The sequence below is a fragment of the Martes martes genome (assembly GCF_963455335.1).
Source record: "Martes martes genome assembly, chromosome: X".
In the NCBI taxonomy this organism is placed as follows: domain Eukaryota; kingdom Metazoa; phylum Chordata; class Mammalia; order Carnivora; family Mustelidae; genus Martes; species Martes martes.
The window spans coordinates 96,242,508-96,261,836 of NC_137897.1; the positions used below are offsets into that span (position 1 = coordinate 96,242,508).

At 38.7% G+C, this 19,329-nt stretch overlaps 1 protein-coding gene across 3 annotated transcripts in view; it reads right to left on the reverse strand.

Moving 5' to 3' along the window:
* Positions 1–5,011: 5,011 nt before the first annotated feature.
* TENM1 (teneurin transmembrane protein 1) overlaps positions 5,012–19,329 on the reverse strand; it is a gene marked incomplete at both ends in the record, with an annotated part of 555,572 nt that continues 541,254 nt past the window's right edge. For all 3 annotated transcript variants that reach the window (XM_080831205.1, XM_080831204.1, XM_080831203.1), the window contains 4 exons: positions 5,012–5,770; positions 7,337–7,479; positions 8,252–9,472; positions 10,329–10,716. In XM_080831205.1, the coding sequence (XP_080687331.1) occupies positions 5,012–5,770; positions 7,337–7,479; positions 8,252–9,472; positions 10,329–10,716 (2,511 nt within the window). The remainder of the gene's footprint in view (positions 5,771–7,336; positions 7,480–8,251; positions 9,473–10,328; positions 10,717–19,329) is intronic.

Here is a 19,329-nt window from a genome sequence, read left to right on the forward strand (position 1 = left end):
TCCCCACCCGTTTTGCAATTCATTTTCTTTCCACTGCTCAGAAAGGCATCCACAAGAGAAAGAAACCTTTTTTTTTTAAAGTAATAGCTTAGAGGCATTTAAACTTGGAACAACTACTCTTCTTTTTTTATTAAATGGTCATTTGTATCAGAGATCCTATTTGTACGAAAAATAAAAATGAAGAGACATCTGCTTAGGATTAGTGCCTTTTGAATTTCTGCACCTTCATTTTCAAGATGATGCGGTTTTATTGCTCCCTGTTCGGGAGCTACTTTTCAATTCTCAGGTGACCAGACAGACTCCAGAATGCAGTTTGGCGCATGAATAAAATGGGACACAGTGTTCATTTGCAATTTTATTTTTTAAAAATGAAATATTCAAAGTACTTTTTTCTTTCAAATATCGACACGTAATGTTGAACTTTAAATATTTACAGCATGTTGTTGTGATGCTCTTGTAGAAAAATGCATGCTTCTGGCCTGAAAGCCAGAGCAAAATGCAAAAGACCATTTAACCGCAGCCAGAGAACATGAACCTGTACAGTATCCAGTCACTTTTCAGCACAGGAGTGAGAGCAGGAATACAAAATTGGAACCTATTGTTTCCTAGCAACATGGCTCAGGCCATTATAACACAATTTTCAGTATGATTAGAACCTCTAACTGTTGTTATATAGAAACTGAAAATCTTGGCATACACTGTAAACATCTTTACTGTTCATGAGAAAGTAAGCAGCTAAAAAGAATATTTTTCTGACGTAAAGGCTATACTTCTCTTTTCACCGTCTTTCTTACCGATGCTTTTGCCAGAAGAAGAGTAAAGATTTAGACATTGTCATAATTCATACAAGTAAAATATTTTTCAAGGACACAATCTGATATACTAACATTTATTTAAGAGGTTAAAGTCCACCACTAAATCTAAGGAAAGATTTTTAACTGCCAAACACATTTCCTTTGACAAATAATGTAAGATGACAACTGCCAAGACAAAATCCACAGCAAGTTGAACTAACTATTTTCAGTTACTGTTTAGGAAGTAATTTCTTCTTACACACAGTAGTAGGTTTGGTCCTTAATAGCTTTCACGTGAAGGACACACTGAACTAACAGTCACTATTTTGTGGTTGAATTCTTTTTTGTTGTTTGTTGTTTTCTGTTTTTTTTTGTTTTGTTTTTGCTTTTTTGTATTTTTTTTGTGTTTTTTAAAAATTTTTTTATGTTTTTTGTTTTTTTGTTTTTTTGTTTTTCTTTTGCAGAATAAAGAACCTTACAGAAGGCTGTGGAAGAGCAGTCTGAGATCTGAAGTACTAGTCAGGTCAGCTATGTGTATGTGAGTTCCTCCAAGAAAACAAGAATGTTACATCCAATCTGTAGCCTTCTGTCTTTCCACAAGCTAGAATACACTCCAGTCTCTGCCAAAGTGTCTTTCAATACTTGATTACTGTACTTCGGCTTCCATTACAATTGTCTTACAGGAATGTATCTTTATAAATGCAAAAACTTCACCCTGACTCTCTCAGGTGATATTACAGTGGGGCTTGGTCTGGTTAAAAATAGATTTTAAAAAAAGGAAAGAAAAGAAAGAGTAGGAACAACATGATAGAGTGCTTGAAGCTGTGTTAACAGTTATGAAAAAGAAAAATCTTAGAAAAATTATCATTCAATTTTATACCTCTCTACGTAGTTAGCATGTGAATTCCAAATTATACATTGTCAAGTTTTTATACATTTGGCTATGTTGTATATATATTATATTATATATATATATAGTCTATATATTATAGATCTCCTAGATAAATTGACAGTAAAGGACACGCTTATTTTATACAATATTTTGCTGGGTTAAAAATAAAACATATGCCTATTTATATGGTGAGTGTTTTGCTAGAAATTGGGATGAATTGGGCTTTATTTCCCTTTCCTTCAGGAGTCATGCTTCTAAGCAAGAATGATTATAATGACAACTAAAAATAAATGGATTTAAATGTTAAACTGCGAACTTTGCAGTTCATTTGGATCTCTAGACCGTAGTGCAAGAGAAAAACAAAATGAAACAAAACAAAACAGCACAAATAAAATGGGCCTAACTAGGAAAAAGAAACCACCACAGAGTATTCCCTGCCTCCAACCCAGAATGTTCTTCATGAGAGCCCCAACTAGGGTGCTCTCATTTGAACATACTTGAATGGTGTCTGGCTGTGCACTGTCAGCTGCCTGTGCTCTGGGTATGAGAAATTCAACTATTTCTCTTTAAGATGCATTTACTTTCACCAGGAAATGCAAACGAATTGTTCTTTCATTAAGTTAGACTTCAGAATTACAAAACGATGAAGGCATTCTTTGTACTCAGCTGAACGATGTACCCAATATCTCCATGTTCTTATTAAGAAATGCCAAAATGTTTCTCTTAGATTTACTGTTCATTGGTGCTAACCTTTTGGGTTTTTTTCTCTTTCCTCCCAAAAACTTTGGAAGTGGTAAAGAGAATAACAGTAGTTCAAGGCAGTATTAAAACCACAACTGTAAGTGATAAAAAGTGCATTTCCTGAATATAATACAAGTATAACTTTAAGAAACTAAAGGCACAAACTAAATAAATATGTATTACAAACTAGAAATGCACAGTTCAAGGTAATTACTATTAAGTAAAAGCTTCAAATATTTGTTTCTAATGGATATTTAAAGCAGTTTGAAAATGATACATCATCAGTGAATTGCAAAAAAGTATAATAATTGCTTAAAATATAAGCAAAATAGACTCTAATATTGACATCTTAGATTAGTGATAAAATACATCATCACATTTATGAATGCACTCTCTATATACAGTTCGCAAATTATTTTTCCATTGATTTAAAAGAACATCAGAGGTTCTAGGAACTTAAGGTCCATTTTTAGGCTGGTGTGGAGGTATTCAAATTTTCAACAAGTTTGTTCAGAATTTTAGAATCCCGTCCTGAATAAATACTGTACCACTAACACAGACCTGATTCAGGAGTGGGGGGAAAAGCAAACAACACAGTAATATGATTGGAGTCTGTATCAGTAATCGCCTGAGCTGGTGTGCTTCCAATTAAAAAGAGAGAGGAGTTTATCATGAATTATCTCTCTCTCTTTCTCTCTCTGTCTTTCTCTCGGAATACATGTGTAAGAATGTGGTAATCCCAATGTGAAGTGTTTGAAAATGAAATAAATGTTTGAATCTACCCTTCCCTTGCCTTTCCCTCCTTCTACTTGGTGGAGTAAGGAGTCAGACTCTTAAAAAACCTTAATGGGAGCCTGAATTCTGACATTGCATATTTTCAGAGAAGACTGTCATCACAAAGCAAGGCAATGACCTCACACTGCATTTAGGTAGTAGCTGGAAAGAATCCAAACTGTAACATTCCATCATAAATTCTCCTTCAGACATAGCAAATGTGCAGACTCAGTGATGAAAGATGGTGAAGCTGGCTCAGGGGAATTTTCAACAGGCCGCATTGTGCTGTCATGTATTTTCATTTGTGGTAACTTACAATTACACAGCGTTTTTACCAACTGTCTCTTTGTCACTGGGCACAAATCTCACAGCTCACCAAGGGGCTTCTTTTTACTATAGGATTCATAAAGATTGAGAAACTGCAGCTGATGTTACCACTAATCCTGATCTTTTTCCAAAGTTTAACTGATCGTGGAACAAAATAACCCTTCCTGGAAAATAGTTATTTTCCCAGGCAGGACAGTTGATTAAATCAAAATAAATGGGTAAAGACAGAGAACTAAAATAACTGACCATATAAATTATTTTAGTAAAAAACAGTCTGCCTCTCTATAATGAGCTGAAATGTTTTAGATCGGAAAGGGTTTGCTTAATTAAATTTCTTGACTGTGGCTGGGAGATGTTCAATACAGAATTGTACATTTGAAAGATAAATCTAAGTGGGATGAGTCAATGTGGCGACAACTACTGTGAGGTTTGGTTTGGTCTTCCCTTTGGTACTTTCCTTTCGTCTTAGTACTAGGTCTGTTTTTATAAAGGTTTTGGCTCTTGTGAATTTCTGCGCTAGTAGTGAACATATTTACTGGTATCCCAGGCATGTATGCCTGCTAAAGCCTCTTATTTTTTCTAGCAGAATCATTTGTAGTAAATTACCTTTTGTGTGCACAAAACCATTGGATTAGTGTATCAATACAGAATGACTAATGTGAAACTCTAACCAAAACACACCCTATATATAAAGGAGAACTTCCTACCCAGGTTAATAAAAGCTATGCTTACGATTTGGTAAAAAAAAAAAAAATGTAGTCAAAACGGGTTTTGTGGGAGAAGTTACACTGGCCAGCTGCCTTGGTATCATGTACACACAAGCAAATAGTGGCCTTTCGGTCTGGTTACCACACCCACAGGGAAACGTGGCAGGCCGACCCCAGCCACCGCACGCCAAAACACAGCACAACAACATGGCATTTACTTTAACAAGCAAGGAGGAATAATCAGGGAGGAAGGGCAAATGGGTCCTGACTCTGGGAGATGGTGGCTGAGGACATTCTACACTTCTTTGTAAGTTTCCCATAACGGATCTGGAAAATGTGAAAGGGCTGGCAGTCTTTCGAAATGCAAGGTTCAGAATACTATTGCACCACATTTTCAAATAACCCACAAGTTCTGCCAACAGTTAAACGTGAAATTTCTTGTAACAATAGAGATAGAGAACCTTGGGTCCTTTATATTTGAACATATGCATGGCTCCCCAAATTTAACGTGGTGCTTTCTGAAAACTTTTTTTAGCTGTTTTACTTGTGTTATTTTGAATACTGCCACACAAGAACTAAAAATCTTTGTCATTTCTTAAAGAGTTTAAACAAACAATATTAAAATACCATCTTCCGTCACATTGAAAGGCAGTTGGATATGTTTTTCCTCCATATTTACATATACAGAGTTCTGATCTAGAAAACCAATACAATAAACCATTTTATGTTTTAAAAACAGGCAGTCTTTGGTGACGCAAAGGCAGAGATTTTTTTTGTTACCTCCTGCCTATTTCGCTCTGTCTCATAAAGTGAATATTGTTGGCACTGTCAGAAAGTTCTAAATACTGCTCAACAGACAAAACAAAATACCCATCATAACCTTGTACCCTCCCGGTGCTCAAAAGCTGCTGCTTTTCCCCCTCTGTCCATGCTCGAATACCCTCCTCCCCTTCTTGCAGCCTCCTCTGTTCCTTAGTCCAGGCCTGGGCCACAGCGCGTTGTCTGGCAATCTCCAACACGTGATTCTTTTCCTCTTCGACAGTTGTCCCATACCGGATGTTAAAGCACAGAGCCCCGTGCTGGAGCTGGATATCCGCAAACCGTCTAGTCCTCCCATTCAACACGGAAGTCATCTGGGACACAGTGACATTGACACCATTCTCTAGAATCCGCCTCCCCCCAGTGTTACCAATGAGCACCAGGTCTTCCTCCAGAGACCCAACCTTAATGAAGTAGTGAGTGTCCCTCCCCTCTATGGTAAAATGTAGGTTTTCCAGGTAATGAGCATTATTGAGAATGGCAGCAAGCCGCCTGCTATCTTCATTTGCTACTCCTATAATATCTGCTGTTACTATGCCATCCTTGATGGCGAATTTTATACCTTTTCCAAAAACAGAAGGAACAGCAGCAAACCTTGGTTGCTTCCCTCCTTCAAGGCACCGTCCATCATTGTATCGGGGAGTCATAGGAAGTTGGTCCAAGGAAATGAAATTCCTGAGCTGTTTCTGGAGCTCACACTGAATACCTAGAATAGTCTAGGAAAGAAGAAAGCACAGTGCAAACGCTTGGTGATTGTGAACAGCACCTTCTTGCTTTACTGTGCTGGTGAGTGATTTCACAATAAGCCCAAATCGGAATCTCTTCACCAGAGATTTGGCAAAGACAAGACTAACAGGTTTCTTGGTCACCTGGCATATACTTCTTGAGGTCTTGATGAGTTAAACATAAGGAAGTATGTTCAAACTTGGTATCACAGAATCTCAGCTAGAAGTCACTTCAAGTTAAGTGGGTCCAGCTCTCCCCCCAAAAAAGACATTTCAACTTCACCAATTTAACTAACACTGACTAGCTGTTTGTTACTGTATGTGGTGTGATACATTAGTCACAGTGAGGAGTAAAGATGGCTTACGGCATTATTTTTGCTTTTAAACAGATTATGACCTTCTAAATAACCACAGCAAATCAGCAAGAAATTCACTAATCTTCTTAAGTGGACTTAAAAAAAACCCTTTTTATTATGGGGATTTTCAAACATACTAGGAAATAAAGAGAATAATGAACCTCCAAGTATCCACAAAAAAGCTTCAGCAATTTCAAAATTTTGATTAACTTTTTAAAAGGACTTTTAATTATAAAAAGGACTGTTAATTACTTTTTAATTGCAAAATTACTTTTTCATATTATATGTATTTACAAAACAGAATAAGCCTATAGTACCTATTTAGATTTGTTTTTCCCTTATAATTTTTTAAAAAGATTTTATTTATTTGAGAGAGAGAGAGCATGAGTGGGGGTAGGGGGGCCAGGGACAGAGGGTGAGGGAGAAGCGAACTCCCTGCTGAGCAAGGGGACGACTGGACCCCAGGACCCCAGGATCATGACCTGAGCTGAAGGCAGATGTTTAACCAGCTAAGCCACCCAGGCACCCCTAATTTAAATTTCAAGCCCTCTCATCCAAACATCAGTTTTATTTTGCTGAAGTAATTTTTCTTTCCTGCAAAGAGACACTCCTCTATGTCTTTCAATGGAAAGAAACAGTTACCTCTTGTTTTCATTTGTACCTCATATTCTTGATGAAATTATCTGCTGAACTGTGAATAGTTTTGTATTCTTATTTTCCCAGAGACTTTATCCCTATAGTATTTATTATTTTTACTTCATTGCTCTCACATACTTTTTCTTTGTCAGAATAATTTAATTCTGTTCTTCCCATGCTTTTAATGCACTACACCCTAAATTATTTCACTGTTGGAAATCTGAAGCTTTTATGTCTCTCAGTGAACAGTTTCCTCTATACAGAATCCAAAATTGCCCTTGGTAGCCTGATCCAGAATTTTTTAAAAGTTTATTTTCTCCTGTTTGTCTACCGCAGTAGGTCATCAAATCCCATGTTAGTCTTGTCTTTTCTAAAAGCTCCAACTCCCTGATCCTTTCCTCATGGAAGCTTTTTTCTACCTCCTCATTAATTGTAGACATTTCAGTGAATATTCAAGACAACTAAAAAATAAGTAAGGAAGTATATGTTAATGCCATATCATGGTATTGGATGCCCTTCTGTTTTTTTTTTTCGGATAAATAGAGATGGTAAAATTTTTACAAACCTTTCCAGGATCCCACTCTTGAGTTTTTGTCTGAAGCTGTAGAAGCTCATAAGTTAACTCCAGATTTTCTAATTCTGGTTTGGGAAATCCAGGTAGAACATTGTGTAACTGGAAACCAAACAGCTCCAGCCAACTTCCAATGTCTGAGGCACAAAATATAAAAGAAAAAAAATGATGAAGCCCATATTTTACAACCTTTGTGGAAAGCCTAAACGATACCTCTCCTGCCTTCTAAATGTTCAGCCAATGGAAAGTTAGGGATAAAATTCCCCCTTCTATCACCAGCTCTAAAATGGGAAGCCTTTTGATTCATGGATAATCACAGAGGTAGGTTCAGTTTACAATACTGAAACTCTTAATATGGTAATGGTACTGAGGCCACACAGACCACAATATTAGATTTATCTGATGGAACATAATCCTGAATTTTTCCTTTATGAAATTATTCAGATATGCTTTTTTTTAAAAAGGATTTTATTTATTTATTTATTTATTTATTTATTTGAGAGAGAGTGAGCACAAGCAGGGGGAGAGGGAGAGGAAGAAGGGAGAAGCAGACTCTCTGCTGAGCCAAGAGCCCAACACGGGCTCATTCCAAGGATCCCGAGAGGTCATGACTTGAGCTGACGGTAGACGCTTAACCAACTGAGCCACCCAGGTGCCCCTCGTATAAGTTTTAAGAGTGAAATCTACAAACAGAAAGCTTAAAGGAAAAGAATAGTTGTCCTGGGATGCAAAAGCATCATGTTTTATGCCACTTGCATAGTTGTGCTCACTCTAGAAGACTAAGGAAGAGAGTGACTGCACAATAACTTGTGGGCTAACTGGCGGGAAGAGGAAGTATGTTTACGGAGGCACTGAGATCATGTAATAAACACCATGGAGTTATTTCAAGTTTAGTGTAAAGTTTTATACCTGTGGTATACTTTGCAACATCTTGAATTTTGCCAACTGGGTAGTTATTTTCAAAGGAGTAGAGGTTGAATGGTTTAGGAAGGAGGTTCAACTGTTTCCATATGTGATGATTAGGCGTTGTCCACCTGCCAGCAACAACATCATAATCTCTTTGCCCCAGGTGCACTAATTTAGTGAGCAAATCATAGAGTCCTCCATGAAAACCAATGATGACCTGAAAGTCAGGGTAAGTGTCATGATAGATATCTCCATAAGGTGTGTACAATATCTCTTTTATCACCTGACCTCGACTGCTGAACACAGCCAGTGGGGTGCCTGTGTTATCACAAGCTACATAATATTCTTCACCACTGCTTAGCTCCATGGCAATAAGGTGACCTTGGAGATCATAATACAGGGATGTAATCTCTGAGCTCGTGTGGTTGTACAAATGAGTAACTCTTATGGGGTTGGCAAGGTCTGCATAAAAGAACTGAAGGTGCTGCCCTAGGCTGGACTTACTGGCGACACGTCGCCCAAGCCCATCATAGTAATACTGCACAGTCCAGCCAGAAGCCTTATTGTAGGCTTTCTGCAGCAGACCATTAGAATTATATTCAAATATGTCATTTCCCCTCTGCCTCAGAAAGCCATCTTCATCCATTTTATACTGAATTTCTCCTAGTCTGGTGATACGGTCTCGGAGGTCATATCGGAGAGGAGTAAGACGAGCACTATTCCCATGGCTTAAGAGGTTGATGTTTCCATTCAGATCATAACTATAACGCCATTGGGTTTTGTCATTTACAGAAACAGTTTGAAGTTGCCCATCAGCATCATATTCATAGAAGTATCTTGTTATGTTGGCATCTACTCCCACTCTTATATCACATATTACCATACGCCCCATATTATCATATTGAATAGTCATCCAGTAGGCAATGGCCTTTAGGATTTCATATTGGACTTCAATAACTTGTCCGTTGGCACTGAAGATCTTAGTGTGCTTCATCACTGTAGTAGTTATGACCTGATTTAAATCGTAATTAATGACACTGAATTTTCCAAACTGCTCTGTTCTACCGGAAACATCAACATATCGGTACAGATCTATGGGCAAAGGGGTTTCATTGATCACAGCTTGCATGCTGGTGACTCGGAAGTTGTTGTAGCTGTAGTCAAATCGAGCATTCACAAGCCCTTCTTCGCTGAATCTGAAGATCTGGCGTCCAATAAGAGGTCCTGAGGAATCAAAATAAAAACAGTGAGAACAGAGCTAGATGCATAATGTTGAGCAATCAGAAAGATCTAGTGTCAGTGCCTTTAGTAGTGATGCTTCTACATTCAAAATAAGATATTAGAGATTGACTTCTGATACCTCATGCCTGGGCATATCATCTCATAGATACATACTCTCATAGTTGTGGCCAGTAAGTAGGAAAAAAGTACTGTATGCTATAGTTATAGAATAATTTAATTATAGGACTATATAAGTAACAGCCCATCCAGTGGCTTGGGGTGGGGAAACTGATACTATCAACATGTTTTCTTGTTATAATCACCGACGAAAATACTTTCAATTCATTTAACCTGTGCTACAAAGTCAGCAGGTCAGGTGTTGACAAAATCCAGCATTAAGGTAACTGACTTTGGGCACTTTATGAGCTAAGCCCAAAAGATGAAATATATTCAAAAGTCCTGACTTTGAACATATTTTGCCATCCTCTGAGGCTTATAGAGGTTACATGGGGCTTGAGATCGTTTCAGAGAGATCAACTCTTGCAGCTGCATCTCTGGGAAGATCTGGTAGTGAGTTAGGAAGGAGCACACGGTTGGATGAGGTTCTTAGATCTCAACTTCTCTGAGAACTGAGGCAGAGACAGAGAAATGCATGGTGGGTTTTTAAGGAATCGGCTTTCATTCAGTCTATAATAGGTTTTTAATTTTCAACGGAAGATAATTCAACAACCAGAGTGAACATTTATGGGATTGGATGTGTATAGGTCAGTGCTTCTACTTCACACTGTGGCCAGGAAAAATGTCATAAGAAAACACTGACCGATACAGTTGTACCCATTGCCACCCTTTCACAACAAACCTGTTTGCCTATATCTGATTGTGCAAATGAAGCCATCGTGCATCAGGTGTATTGTCTTAATGACTCCAGAAGACTCTTCATATGTTAACGTGACCTGAGTGGTATCATAGAGAATCTCAGACAGCCTTGCTTGTTTGGTGTATTTGTATAAAACTCTGCGCCCTGTTCCCAGATGCAGGGTCTGTAGCAGTCGGCCATCTCGACTATAGTCTTGGATAAAAGAAGTGCTACTGTCCGGCGGGGTGTAGATGTTTCGGTAGTAGCCCACTGAAAGCATGGTTTGCAGGCTGTGGCGGACCATACTCGGCATGGTGACTGAGAGCAGACAATCCGACTGGTCGTACTCAAAGATGTAGCGCCGCTGGCTATGTAACAGAAGCATCACAGACTGAAACGAGACAAAGGCAAAGTGGCTTAACACGTACCACTGAAGCTGAGGCGATTAAAGGAGATTAAAGAAACACATTCATCCACTCAGCCCAGATTTATCAAGCACTTGCTATGTGCCAGGCACTGAGGTGGACCCTAGTAGATATACTAGTGGGCAGTCATGAGGTCTATCCTCATAGAGCTTACAGTTTAATGGAGAAGAAAGACAAGCAACCAAGCAATTTTGTATATAAAATATTAATATTATTCCTTTGCAATTCACGTTTTATTTTTTGAGTATAGTTGACATTTTTTCTTAAGATTTTATCCATGTATTTGAGAGAGAGAGAGAGCACGAGAAGGAAGAGGTCAGAGGAAGAAGCAGCCTCCCCGCCGAGCAGGGAGCCCCATGCGGGACTCGATCCCGGGACTCCAGGACCACAACCCGAGCCTAAGGCAGTCGCCCAACCAATTGAGCCACCCAGGCACCCCGAGTATAGTTGACATTTTTGAAAAAGATTTTATTTTTAAGTAATCTCCACACCTAATGTGGGGCTTGAACTCATAACCCCGAGATCGAGAGTCTCACATTCTATCAACTGAGCCGGGCAGGAGCCCCTGTAGTTGACATTAAAAAAAAAATTGAGTATAGTTGACGAGCAATTCATGTTTAGAACTATATTAGGGGACCATGCCATTAAAAAGTGAAGAATTCTCTGGATATGCAACCCCTTTCCTCCCCACTGATCTGTATTTCAGAAATAGTTATTTGTTGAGGTTAAATGCCTCATGTGTGATTAGGTATTTCACTGATACTGGTTTACCTTATTTAACTTTAAATACAAATTTAAAGTATTAAATACACTATTTTATAGAGAACTTAATCCTACTTCTAATTGAAAAGCATTTAGATCTCATCTTTTAATAAAAATTAAAAATGTTCACCCTAAAGACTCTGATATAACTCTCTAAGGAAGCTTTACCCCTCCCTTCTTGAGAATTACCTTATCAAGCAAAAGGATTCAGTTGAGCTTTATTTTCTGAAGTTTGTATTGTGAAAACAATATGTATCTTTTCATTTTCTAAACATAAATTACATAAATATTTATGACTATAAATTACAGAAGCATATATAATGTACGCTTCCCTCTTCTAAATATGAAATTATATTCTAGTATTAAATCTATTTCTTGGAACTGCATATCCTCCCTGCCTTCTGAGAATTATTGATTTTGAATCATATGTCATTACTGTGAAGTCAAAGTCCACAGTTATTCGCTCGTTTGTTCCTGCTTTCTGTTTTTTCCCACCAAGTACTCTGCCTTGAGGATACAAAGCTGTGTGCCACAAGCCTGTCACCTCATCACCTGGGGACAACCTGCAGCTCCGAAACTTGAGGATACAAAGCTGTGTGCCACAAGCCTGTCACCTCATCACCTGGGGACAACCTGCAGCTCCGAAACTCCCCCAATGGCCAGAAGCAGGAGACTTGGCATGAGGACATGAAGGGAGAGCCACCTCCTTGACCAAGGCAGAACCAACAGAACCTGGGGGGAGCTGGCGAAAAAATGCCTTTGCATTAGCTCTCTGCTCAAAGTCAGACTTCTCAGCTCCTTTCCAGTCTCTTCTGTCAGTTTGCCATGAACAAATGACATCTGTCACCTGTGATGCGGGCCAGGGACAATCACCATATGGCTCCCACACATTATCTAGTACCAGCCTGCCCGGGCCATGCCTTTTCCAGTCGCTGTGCGTGCCTTGCCAAACATTTATAGCACGCTGCCATTGTGTTCTCTCCCCTGTCTCATCCATCGCTCAGCAGCGAACCGCTGCCGGACCCTGTCCTAGGTGCTGCTCATGCTGTGCAGTCTCAAAAGCTCCCTGCCCTGTTTTAAAGCTTTCTGCCAATGGCAAGCATGTGGATGACGTGATTAGAAATCTCGTGAATGTAACTGTTGTGTTGCCAGAATGCCATTTAGCTCTCACTTGGCTGCTTTTTCACTTTGGGTGGGCATTATTATCAGTTTGTTCAAAAACAATGCTTATGGGTCCATCCAGAGCTCACCGTGCGGCTACAGCAGGAAAAAAGGGCATTTCTTCTGAGTCTAAACAATAGAGTGGGAGACTTTGTATTTTTTTCATGCGTTGTGAGATCGTGAAAGACATCGTTGTAAAGAAGAAAAAAAGAGCAAGCATGTATATTCATTTGAACAAAAATAGAAATGAGCGATGGTAGAAATTTGAGACGTTAAAGCACTCGAATAACCACCAGATGGCAGTGTGGGGCCACCTGGAAGCTCAAGGCACCCTGCATTGTATCCCTTAGGCAGCCTTTGAAAATTTCAGCCCCTAAGAGGCAATTTTGTGTAAATGTATCAGACAAAACATCTTATTAAATGATTATAAAATATCTTTAAATGCATTTTAAAAATGAAGTCCTTAGGAACGATTTTAGGAAACCGGAAGATTTACATTTACCGTAATACAAAATTTTAGCTCCACAAGTCTTCAAAATATAATTAACTCAGAGAAGTCTCATAAATCAAGATAGAGAATTAATGACCACATAGAGAAAATTTAAGAAACAATAATTGATTTTTTTAATAGAGAAGAGATCATTTAAGCAACCACAGCTATTACCCAAATAATTATTTTTCTCCTAATGGCTGCAGACCATTGTGCATGAAAATGATACACATAACTTGCACTGCTCTAGAGGAAGTCACACGATCTCTACAAAATTTCTGTACATTAAGGTGAAATATTTGCTGTTGCTTTTAAATATATCATGGTATAGGGATGGCAAGCAAATTTACAGAGGTATTTTGAGGCATAAAATGAGGTATACATTTTCAAGCTTGAGAATTCTTACTTTAAAATACACTACAAAAGCCAGTCTCTTTGTCTTTGCTCTGCCCCAGACATAGTGAAAGAATGTGCCAGCAAAGACCATGTTAAAGAGAGGACTGAAAACAGCACAGGAAGACACAGAACCTCACCACCTCACTGCAAAAGTTACACGTACATTGGATTTTGGTAAATTCAATATTCCTTCCCTTTTTGTTTTCCAGAATCACAATTTCAAAAATGCCTTAATTTTCTTCTTTTTTCCTTCCTTCATTTCCCTTCCTCCCTTCCTTCCTTCTGTTCTTTCTTATTTTAATTTTCCTTTAAGTAGCTGTAAGTAAGTAGCATTTGTTAGCGACTGGAAAATAAATGCTATAATGCATTACGTAAATGGAAAAAACTAACTTATTTTATGATTAGATGTTCTGGGTGCTTTATATTCAGTTATTTCATTTAATCATCGTAACTATTCAGTGGATTAGTTGTTATTACTGGTAATTATAACGTTAATAAAATCAATCTCATGATAGGGGCGCCTGGGTGGCTCAGTGGGTTAAAGCCTCTGACTTCGGCTCGGGTCGTGGTCCTGGGGTCCTGGGATGGAGCCCCATATCAGGCTCTCTGCTCAGCAGGGAGCCTGCTTCCTCCCCCGCCCTTCCTGCCTCTCTGCCTACTTGTTATCTCTGTCTGTCAAATAAATAAATAAAATCTTTAAAAAAAATCAATCTCACGATAAATGATTTTTGGAAAGTAAAGCACCATTCCATAGTTGTTTATTATGCAGGTTCTGAATTTTGCATAATATGATTGTTTAAGTCAGGGGCTATCCATTTTTTTTTTTAAACGTAGGCTCCACACCCACCCAGCAACCAGCCCAACACGGAGCTTGAACTCCCCACCCTGAGATCAAGACCTGAACTGAGATCAAGATTTGGACGCTTAAATGACTGAGCCACCCAAGAGCCCTGGGGCTACCTTTAAATTAGAGAACAAATTAAATGTGAACTCAAGAAAGGGACAAAAGTCAACTAAAAGGCACAAGTGATTCAGTTTGTCTCACTGGCCAGTAAACTATTCTTTGGAAGGCACTAGGGCTTCTCTTGATAGATGATAACATCAGTCACGTCTTATTTCTGTCCACTGCAGACACCAGCAGTCTCACAGTTTTCTTTGTTTTTAAAGAGATTGCCAACTCGGTTTCTGGAGCAAAGAGAACTTACCTGGAGTTTCCTTCACATGATTCTTTGCTCAGGAAAGTTTGTTGAAATAGTTAATTCAGAAAAGAGAAACAATAAAATTTCTTCGTCGGTGTCAAAGAGGCTGTGTGAAGAGCTAAAATGTAAGTTTTTAATAGCTCTTTTGCTATTGTATGGGCAGCCTAAAGGTAAAGTCTTAGAGACTCAGATGCTACTGTCTACAGGCAGTTATATAGAGCTCAGTGGCCAAACTATGGGGCTAATGAAGTTATGAGTTCAAACCCATGCACATTCCTAGGGAGTGTTGGCTACTGCACTAGCCACCATGTATGACCTGTGGAAGGGTTAGTGCAAACCCATCCTCATTCCTCAAAAAACAAATCAGCCTATAATCTAATAATCAGTGGTATCTTTTTTTTTTTTTTTAATTTTTTTTATTTTAATAAACATATAATGTATTTTTATCCCCAGGGGTACAGGTCTGTGAATCGTCTGGTTTACACATTTCACAGCACTCATCATAGCACATACCCTCCCCAATGTCCATTTCCCCACCACCCTCTCCCATCCCCCTTCCCCCCCGCAACCCTCAGTCTGTTTCTTGAGATTGAGTCTTTTATGGTTTGTCTCCCTCCCAATCCCATCTTTTCATTTTTTCTTTTCCTACCTCCCCCCAAACCCCCCCACCTTGCATCTCCACTTCCTCATATCAAAGAGATCATATGATAGTTATATTTCTCCGATTGACTTATTTCGCTAAGCATGATACCCTCTAGTTCCATCCACGTCGTCGCAAATGGCAAGATTTCATGTCTTTTGATGGCTGCATAGTATTCCATTGTGTATATATACCACATCTTCTTTATCCATTCATCTGTTGATGGACATCTAGGCGCTTTCCACAGTTTGGCTATTGTGGACATTGCTGCTATAAACATTCGGGTGCACGTGCCCCTTCGGAGCACCACGTTTGTATCTTTAGGATATATACCCAGGAGTGCAATTGCTGGGTCGTAGGGTAGCTCTATTTTCAGTTTTTTGAGGAACCTCCACACTGTTTTCCAGAGTGGTTGCACCAGCTTGCATTCCCACCAACAGTGTAGGAGGGTTCCCCTCTCTCCGCATCCTCGCCAGCATCTGTCATTTCTTGACTTGTTAATTTTAGCCATTCTGACTGGTGTGAGGTGGTATCTCATTGTGGTTTTGATTTGTATTTCCCTGATGCCGAGTGATGTGGAGCATTTTTTCATGTGTCTGTTGGCCATCTGGATGTCTTCCTTGCAGAAATGTCTGTTCATGTCCTCTGCCCATTTCTTGACTGGATTATTTGTTCTTTGGGTATTGAGTTTGATAAGCTCTTTATAGATTTTGGATACGAGCCCTTTATCTGATATGTCGTTTGCAAATATCTTCTCCCATTCTGTCAGTTGTCTTTTGGTTTTGTTAACTGTTTCCTTTGCTGTGCAAAAGCTTTTGATCTTGATGAAATCCCAATAGTTCATTTTTGCCCTTGCTTCTGTTGCCTTTGGCGATGTTCCTAGGAAGAAGTTGCTGCGGTGGAGGTCAAAGAGGTTGCTGCCTGCATTGTCCTCAAGGATTTTGATAGATTCCTTTCGCACATTGAGGTCCTTCATCCACTTTGAGTCTATTTTCGTGTGTGGTGTAAGGAAATAGTCCAATTTCATTTTTCTGCATGTGGCTGTCCAATTTTCCCAGCACCATTTGTTGAAGAGGCTGTCTTTTTTCCATTGGATATTCTTTCCTGCTTTGTCGAAGATTAGTTGACCATAGAGTTGAGGGTCTATTTCTGGGCTCTCTATTCTGTTCCATTGGTCTATATGTCTGTTTTTGTGCCAGTACCATACTGTCTTGATGATGACAGCTTTGTAATAGAGCTTGAAGTCTGGAATTGTGATACCACTGACTTTGGCTTTCTTTTTCAATATTCCTTTGGCTATTCGAGGTCTTTTCTGGTTCCATATAAATTTTAGGATTATTTGTTCTATTTCTTTAAAAAAAATGGATGGGATTTTGATAGGGATTGCATTAAATGTGTAGATTGCTTTAGGTAAAATAGACATTTTCACAATATTTGTTCTTCCAATCCATGAGCATGGAATATTTTTCCATTTCTTTGTGTCTTCCTCAATTTCTTTCATGAGTACTTTATAGTTTTCTGAGTATAGATTCTTTACCTCTTTGGTTAGATTTATTCCTAGGTATCTTATGGTTTTGGGTACGATTGTAAATGGGACTGACTCCTCAATTTCTCTTTCTTCTGTCTTGTTGTTAGTGTAAAGAAATGCGACTGATTTCTGTGCATTGACTTTATATCCTGACACTTTACTGAATTCCTGTATAAGTTCTAGCAGTTTTGGAGTGGAGCCTTTTGGGTTTTCCACATATAGTATCATATCATCTGCAAAGAGTGATAGTTTGACTTCTTCTTTGCCGATTTGGATGCCTTTAATTTCTTTTTGTTGTCTGATTGCTGAGGCTAGGACTTCTAGTACTATATTGAACAGCAGTGGTGATAACGGACATCCCTGCCGTGTTCCTGACCTTAGCGGAAAAGCTTTCAGTTTTTCTCCATTGAGAATGATATTTGCGGTGGGTTTTTCATAGATGGCTTTGATAATGTTGAGGTATGTGCCTTCTATCCCTACACTTTGAAGAGTTTTAATCAGGAAGGGATGCTGCACTTTGTCAAACGCTTTTTCAGCATCTATTGAGAGTATCATATGGTTCTTACTCTTTCTTTTATTAATGTATTGTATCACATTGATGGATTTGCGGATGTTGAACCAACCTTGCAGCCCTGGAATAAATCCCACTTGGTCGTGGTGAATAATCCTTTTAATGTACTGTTGGATCCTATTGGCCAGTATTTTGGTGAGAATTTTCGCATCTGTGTTCATCAAGGATATTGGTCTGTAATTCTCTTTTTTGGTGGGATCCTTGTCTGGTTTTGGGATCAAGGTGATGCTGGCCTCATAGAATGAGTTTGGAAGTTTTCCTTCCATTTCTATTTTTTGGAACAGTTTCAGGAGAATAGGAATTAATTCTTCTTTAAATGTTTGGTAGAATTCCCCTGGGAAGCCGTCTGGTCCTGGACTTTTGTTTGTTTGGAGATTTTTGATGACTGTTTCAATCTCCTTACTGGTTATGGGTCTGTTCAGGTTATCTATTTCTTCCTGGTTCAGTTGTGGTAGTTTATACATCTCTAGAAATGTATCCATTTCTTCCAGGTTGTCAAATTTGTTGCCATAGAGTTGCTCGTAGTATGTTCTTATAATTGTTTGTATTTCTTTGGTGTTGGTTGTGATCTCTCCTCTTTCATTCATGATTTTATTTATTTGCGTCCTTTCTCTTTTCTTTTTGATAAGTCTGGCCAGGGGCTTATCAATCTTATTAATTCTTTCAAAGAACCAGCTCCTAGTTTTGTTGATTTGTTCTATTGTTTTTTTAGTTTCTATTTCATTGATTTCTGCTCTGATCTTTATGATTTCTCTTCTCCTGCTGGGTTTAGGCTTTCTTTGTTGTTCTCTCTCCAGCTCCTTTAGGTGTAGGGTTAGGTTGTGTATTTGAGACCTTTCTTGTTTCTTGAGAAAGGCTTGCACTGCTATATATTTTCCTCTCAGGACTGCCTTTGTTGTGTCCCACAGATTTTGAACTGTTGTGTTTTCATTATCATTTGTTTCCATGAATTTTTTCAATTCTTCTTTAATTTCCTGGTTGACCCATTCATTTTTTAGAAGGATGCTGTTTAGTCTCCATGTATTTGCGTTCTTTCCAAATTTCCTCTTGTGATTGAGTTCGAGCTTCAGAGCATTGTGGTCTGAAAATATGCAGGGAATGATCTCGATCTTTTGGTACCGATTGAGACCTGATTTATGACCCAGGATGTGGTCTATTCTGGAGAATGTTCCATGTGCACTAGAGAAGAATGTATATTCTGTTGCTTTGGGATGGAATGTTCTGAATATATCTGTGATGTCCATCTGGTCCAGTGTGTCATTTAAGGCCTTTATTTCCTTGTTGATCTTTTGCTTAGATGATCTGTCCATTTCAGTGAGGGGAGTGTTAAAGTCCCCTGCTATTATTGTATTACTGTCGATGTATTTCTTTGATTTTGTTATTAATTGGTTTATATAGTTGGCTGCTCCCATGTTAGGGGCATAGATATTTAAGATTGTTAGATCTTCTTGTTGGACAGACCCTTTGAGTATGATATAGTGTCCTTCCTCATCTCTTATTATAGTCTTTGGCTTAAAATCTAATTGATCTGATATAAGGATTGCCACCCCAGCTTTCTTCTGATGTCCATTAGCATGGTACATTGTTTTCCACCCCCTCACTTTAAATCTGGAGGTGTCTTCGGGTCTAAAATGAGTTTCTTGTAGGCAGCATATGGATGGGTTTTGTTTTTTTATCCATTCTGATACCCTGTGTCTTTTGATTGGGGCATTTAGCCCATTAACATTCAGGGTAACTATTGAGAGATATGAATTTAGTGCCATTGTATTGCCTGTAAGATGATTGTTACTGTATATTGTTTCTGTTTCTTTCTGATCTACTACTTTTAGGGT